The sequence below is a fragment of the Trachinotus anak genome, unplaced genomic scaffold (assembly GCF_046630095.1).
Source record: "Trachinotus anak isolate AG129_WGS33_773 ecotype Australia unplaced genomic scaffold, CSIRO_AGI_Tana_v1 ptg000024l, whole genome shotgun sequence".
NCBI lineage: Eukaryota > Metazoa > Chordata > Actinopteri > Carangiformes > Carangidae > Trachinotus > Trachinotus anak.
This window is the reverse complement of record NW_027273875.1, coordinates 15,293,095-15,300,073: the sequence shown is the minus strand read 5'-3', so window position 1 is coordinate 15,300,073 and position 6,979 is coordinate 15,293,095. Positions and strand designations below refer to the sequence as shown.

Genomic DNA, 6,979 nt, shown 5'->3' with positions numbered 1-6,979 from the left:
GGAAGTCGTGGGAGGAAGAGTGGAGCAGTCAGCCTGAAACCAGCGGCTGCTCCTCTACTGCACAGTGAAGGTGAAGGTGAGGATGAGGAGGATAGTCGCTGACACTTGTGAGGGAGTGGCAGAGGAAGCAAGTGTCTCAACTACAAACCAGAGAATCTCTGAGCTGCATCAGACTGGTGACTGTAGCTCAAAAGCACTGAGGGGGGGTTTGATTATTCCTCTTTACCCCCCCACCCGGGACCCCTTCACATCATTTGGAAACTGCACTTTTATACACACTCACACTCTCACATACAAGTCTTTCTCGTTTCATCAGTAACTCCTTTTTGGGACATTTGACTTTGACATGTTGGTGCTGATGAAATGTTTTTCCTTATTTTCATGGAAGGTGAATGAACTAAAGTGACTGGAAAGATTGAAAGAATATTTCTGTTAAGAGATTAGACTGTTTTCTATTAGTTGTTTAGAAATGCCCAAAAGCACATTTGACTGGTAATATTTTTCTTATGAGTGACAATTAGAATTTGTAATTTCCTTTACATCAGAAAAGAAAGAAAAGAAAAGTTGCACCCTGGCCTTAAATTGAGTCGAGTAACCTTGAATAAACTGAAATAACTTGCATGAAAAAGCAACACTGTTTAATACTCTGTGATTCACATCCTGAAAGCTGCTCCACAGAAACAGAATGAAGGCTCAGATCAGCAAATGTATTTTATTGTACATTTACAAAACATCAAGAGTACAAAAAAGTCAGCCCACAGACATTTTTTTGTTTGTTTTGGAGGGAGTATATGCAAATTTCATCTCACAACTGCAGCAGTCTCTCAGATGAACAAGGGGGCAGGGACCAGAGAGGAGCTGGGGGGTGGGGGGTTACAATCAAACTTTCATAAAGCCTGTCTGTCTGCTGGCACACCGGAGCCGTCTGCTGCAGAGAAACCGAAGGAAACATAGAAAAGTCTGACATTCTTAGCGGACTACGTAGGTGCAGGGGTCCCAGTGGGGAAGCGCTCAGGCCGAGTCGTCCTTCCAGGAGCGAGAACCCGCTCGTTTTGGCTTTTTCCAGCCGCCCCTCTCAACCAGCAAACACACTTTGTGCTTCATATTTTCTGTTGTTTTGCCATCACAACAAGAGAGTGCAACAGTAGTTAATGCTTTTCCAGAAAGTATACATTTTTGACGAAAAAAAGTTGGCACATTCAAGACATGAGCTTTTTTTTTTTTTTTTTTATAGTAACAGACTTTTTTGTTTTACATTTGTGTTTTTTTTTTTTATCCTCATAAATACAATATACATCTCTTTCCCTGTATCCAGAGCCCACAAAAGAACAGTACAGACACAGGTATTTACAAATCAAGGGAGAGGAATGAACTCGATGGCTCATAAATAATCATGGTAATACCAAAAAACAAGATGTAAAGTCCGTTGTTCTTTCTTTCACAGCAATGACAGAGTCTGGCATCCTGCTCCTGCTTCAGCTCACTGTGGAAAGATGGTGGATGATGGAGGCATCGACGGTACACCCACAGAGTCGCCGGTGTCTTTATCTCATTTCCTGGAGGAAAGAGAAAAATATTTCAATATCAATAAAATTTCAATGAAACATATAAATAGATGCTGAAGGACAGGAAGCATCATCACTCTCCCTTCTTAGCCTTTTCCAGCCCCCTCTGGGATTTAAACCACTACTTCTCTCAGCAATCAGTCCGCCTGATTAAGGTGGACTTCGACTTACATTAAGGTGTACCGAGGCAAAATGAAAACCGCTGAGAGACACTAAACCAGTAAACTGGAAGCGGACAGCCGTAGATGACTCTAATCTTGCTGTTGTTTGGCATCACAATGGGTCGATTTTATCAGTTTTATCACGACGGAGTCAGGAGTGAGGACTTCACAGTAATAATGACTGGTCTTGTAAATTTTTTTTGCGCTTCCTGAAGCAGCACTTCAGAGCAGGCGCGCGCTGTTCCACAGTGTCCCAGAGGCTGCTCAAACGTTTCCAACTTACATGTTGTACTTCTGTCATATTTTAAAGATGCATGAATCAACGCCACGAAGAAATGTCTTCTATCAGGAATCACTGGATAGAATAACAGAGCTTAATGAGCAGCAAACAGCTGTAGACGTCAGTTTAAGAAGAAGAACCTCTTACGCACGTATTAAACTCCAAATACAGCAGCCATGGCTCCTGTGACTCGTCTATTTTTAATTTCATCATCTACTGTACATACAGTGAGTGTGACGCAAACTACTGTACACACTAATCCAAATGTTCAATTATTTATTTGTGTGTGTGTGTGTGTCTCAGTGAGAAGGTTGAAAGCACTTGTTAATCGATCATTTCTGAGAAGTTACAATGCTTTACTTAAAACACCCTCTGGGCTGAACGCTCCCGTTTTCTGTAACTGAGTCAGAAATCTGCAATAACCCAGTGAAAGCAAACTGAAAAAAATATGTGTGGAGAGAAGAATGAGGAGGCCACATGAGGCTTCACACATACACCAAACACTTCTCTTGCATCCAAACTTGTTGTCAAGTCCATGCTCCGTATTTCGGTCCCTCAAAAATGATCTGATTGGTCAACAAGCACGTGCTGCTCAAAGCGTCACCTCTGCATGATCGGTGTTTTCTGAGCAGGACTACATGTTTGATGACCCTCATCTGTACAGATGTTGATTGTATGCACAGCCTCAGAGCAGATGTAAGAGGCTCAAGGGTTGCCCCCCCCACCCGTCCCAGACTGACTGCCAGGGTCAAAGGGCAAAGATAGCAGTCAGCAACACCACAGGAAGAAGCGGTAACCTAATCCAGGCTTCCTGTGGAAACACCCCCAACTTTACTGCGAAGGAGGTCGTGCTTTCATGTCCCCGACAAGGCGTGAAAAGGCCAGCGAGGGTCAGTGAAAGGCAGTTAGGGGGCTGAGGTGTTCCTTACTGCTCTCAGGGGGGGGTGACCTGAGAGGCACCAGATACAAGGGACCTCTGTGTGTGTGTGTTGAAAGCAAGAGAAAAGAGCAATTGTGTCTGCGTGTGTCACTTTTACAAGTTGCTTTGCTACGTTCCCATGTCAGATGTGTGCTGAGGTCAGCGAGGACTGACCCGTGACAGCGTCCTCCTCTCCCCGTCTCTGGACACAGGCGGCTTTATGACGCCTCAGGTCACAGCATTAAACTTAACAACTACAGCACTAAAAGGAAGCATGAAAGCTGCTGCTCAGTCATCTCTCATAAATCCAGCCTGTGGATGTCGTCTGACTTTCTCCAATGTTAGTTCCCCTCAAACTAAATTCTATTGCTTTACTTATAACCTGCGTTTTTTAGTTTTGAAGAAGTAAACTAAAATCAGTGATGGAAAGTAACTAAGTACATTTACTCAAGTAGTCAACTTAAGTACAATTTTACTTTTTACTAACTTCTGAGGATGTCCATTTTCTTACTTTATACTTCAGAGAGAAATCTTTTTTATTTAGCAGCTATAATTACTAGTTATTTTCAAATTCAGGTTCATATAACAGTGTTTTTTGTGTGGTACTGTTTTGTGCTGTTTTGTGTTGTGCTAATTTTAAAGAAGATGTTTATCATCATCATCATTAACATGACATCATCATCATCATCATTAACATGACAAAGTTAATGATGATGATGATAAACTATTATTTTGTTGTACTTCGTGGGATAATCATGTATAAATGTTAAAAGCAAATATTGAAATCATATTAGAAATATTGTGAAATAATTTGAAAATGGGAAAAAAATTGGAAACACTGAAATGACAAAGGAAAAGCTTAAAGCTCCTACATTTTACACTTTTCCAGCGTTAATAAGAAGATATATTTGAGGTTTTAAGAACCAAAAACCATCTAAGTGTACTTGGTTATTTGTCTAGGAAGACGTTTCACCTCTCATCCAAGAGGCTTCATCAGTTCTTTCTCGCACCTGACCAGTGGTGGACAGTAACGGAGTAAATTTACTTGAGTACTGTACTTAAGTACACATCCAGAGGATTTGTACTTTACTTGAGTATTAGATTTCTTTGGTACTTATTACTCTTACTTGAATACATTTCCAAGACAAATATTTTTACTTTTACTCGAGTAAATTTCTAGGAAGGCTGAGAAGTACTCGTTACTTTCAGGTCTGCTCTTTCTTTTTTTTTCTTTTTTTTTTAAATTCTAAAATACTACTGGACACAAGCTGTGATTGTCAAAGAATGAAACCTATCACAGTGCATGCTCTTCACTGGGATCTACATAAAAGTGGATAATAATATCGGGACATGGGGAGACAAGACAGACATGGGGAGACAGACATTGGGAGACAGGCACGGAGACAGACAAGACAGACATGGGGAGACAGTTTGTTGTGCTCCTATATTGTACTTGCACATGTCCTTCCTGGAAAGTGAAGTGACTTCAACATTGAGTTATTGAAAGCAGAGATGTAGTTTTTTGTAAAGCAGTGGTTCTCAACCAGTGGTCTGGGGACAACATTGGTCTTTGAGGGGGTTCCAGTTCCCAACTTAGCTAAATGATAGAGAGTTAGTTGGACGGTGCAGGTTCATTTGGTTACAGTTTTAATGATTGTTAATAAACACTGCATCTGCAACATCTGCTGTCCTCTTATGATCCCATTCATTTTATTTGTTTTTATAGGTGATTCTGCAGGCTTTATATGACGCTGCGGTTCTAAAAGCAAGCACATCAGTGCAGGTGGTTTCAAAGAGTTAATTCTCAGAAACAAGAGTTAAAAGGTCCTTAAATTCATTTAGAAAAAAATATAGTAATTCATTGATGTGAAAAATAAGAAGTTTACTCTTACTCTTACTTAAAGCAAATTTAAAAGCATGTACTTTTGGATACTTAAGTACCTTTAAAAGCAAGTACTTTTTTACTCTTACTCGAGTAACATTTAGACTGAGCTACTTTTACTTGTAACGGAGTAAATTTTGACCGGTAGTATTTGTACTCTTACTCAAGTGCTGGGGTCGAGTACTCTGTCCATCTCTGCACCTGACCAGGCTGGGACTGGTCCAACTATCTGGTGTGGAGACCCAGGTATTTAACCTCAGGGAGGGGCTTTCACAAGGCTGATGATGTCACTGGTTCCCTTTGTGCTCCATGTGCCAACGACAGTCGTTAGAGTGACTGTCTTGGTGGAGAGTTGGTTTCGACTTCGTTAGAGCCCTATTGTGTTATACCGACAGTCGCTGGAGTCACATGCCACTTGTGAAAAGTTGTTTTTCTTTGAGGTTAAATTGTTGAATCTCCTGGGAAGGGATGAAAGGGCAGCATTGTAAATTGGAGATAGGTGGTGTCTGAGGCCTCCTCCCCTGTCCACTTGCTTTCGATTTAAAACTCCTTTGAGATACTATGACCTGGACAAATGAGAATATTCACAGGCACTCTGGAGCTCCAGTAACAACAGGGTGATGAGCCAATCAGAGGCCGACTGTTTTGAGTGAACGAACAAAAATATAGCAGATTTCAGGTAGACACTCAGAGAAACCAAATCCTGCAAGGTTGGATGGTGGGTCCAGGTGGGCGGGGCTTGGGGCATGGCTGAGAGCAGTAACTGCTTTGTTGTGACATCACAATGTAACAGAAGTTCTGATGGCTCGTTTTAAGGCTCAGTTTCTTTATACTATATTACCTTTATATTATATGGAACCTTTAAATGAGAATGATCAGCTGAAGGTTAAATTTCAATGCCAGTCCCTTCTCCAGTTTTCTTTTATTTACATTTAATAATGGCCTGATCATTTTTAGGGGCAGAGTAAAATAATTACACATTTCTCCTATTTTTCAAACTTAACCTCCATAATAAAGTGTATAAAACAAGTGTTCTCCATCATAGTGAACCAGTTATTCAGCACACTGTTTACAGGCTTGACTTGGTTATGCTCCTGATTTTAACTCCAACTGTATACCTGCAGGAATGCTGAGGGACATGTCAAACACTCTCTCTAAGTGTTGCCTCACTGGCGCGACATCCCCACAGCGCTCTCCATTCAGTTGGCACAGCTTGTTCTGCCATAAAAGACAAAGTTCTCGTCGCAAGGGAGTCTGCAGGGGGTACATTTAAAGGAGCGCTCCCACAGCGAAGGGAGGCCTCAGAAGTGCACTCCAGAGAGCGCACGCTTAACACCGTTTCTCACTGTAAAGCCTATCCTCAGCAGATGGTAATGGTAGATCTGTGTGAGCTCGTTGGTGTGTGTGTGTGTGGGCAACAAGAGAATGTAGCAGTTCTTTTCATGAGCCCACACGTACTGTGTAAGATTATGTGTGTTTTATGAAGCGCAAGTAATGATATGTGGATAAAACTAAACCACATGAACCTCTCCATGGAAGAAACAGTCTTTGTTCCCATGCTCATGGATATCTAAAAGCATCAATTATTAAAACCATCTGAGGTGAAAATAGAACAGTTTTTCTTCCTTAAACTGGCAGTGAAATCATAAAATCATTCGCGCTGCTGTGTCCTACCTCGTTGTGTTTCCTGGCCGAGTTGAGCCCCCGGGAGCCTGTGGAGCCTCTGGACGAGGAGCTTCCTGTGGTCGAGCAGTTACTGGACATCTGGCTCCTGGAGAGGTAACCGGCCTTGCTACCATACAGCATCATCTCGTCATCTGAGGAGGCAAGGGCGAAGGGAAGGAGATGGGTTAACAGTGAGGCCTTTACTCTGCTGTTTAACAGGCAGCACCGTGTCTTACTGAGGGAAATGTTGGTTTAAATTAGACCGAATAACGAGTTTAAAGCTGCTTCTTCTGAAAACACAAACCTGTTGACTTTATGCTGCCTGCATCTTTTTACTTCGTAACAGTAGTGGTCCTGATTGGTTCAACATCAACCATGTCAGCATTTAGGATGAGGTCATGTGACCTGACAACACCTCACACACCCACAGATACCAGACCGGAAATGCTCAGCTTTAACCAGCTTACAACTTCCTTACTACTAGTTCAACTGGATCACTTTGTGTTG

General features: G+C 41.9%; 1 protein-coding gene across 2 annotated transcripts in view; it reads right to left on the bottom strand.

Annotated features, from left to right (window-relative positions):
• Nucleotides 1-1,212: 1,212 nt before the first annotated feature.
• Nucleotides 1,213-6,979, bottom strand: part of robo3 (roundabout, axon guidance receptor, homolog 3 (Drosophila)) — an 86,363-nt gene continuing 80,596 nt past the window's right edge. Inside the window, exons 26-27 of one of the 2 annotated variants that reach the window (XM_071460962.1) lie at nt 6,482-6,624; nt 1,213-1,556 (exon numbers count right to left, since the gene is read on the bottom strand). In XM_071460962.1, coding sequence (XP_071317063.1) covers nt 1,545-1,556; nt 6,482-6,624 — 155 coding nt within the window. In that variant the 3' untranslated portion in view covers nt 1,213-1,544. The remainder of the gene's footprint in view (nt 1,557-6,481; nt 6,625-6,979) is intronic. The other variant, XM_071460961.1, reaches the window with a different exon arrangement.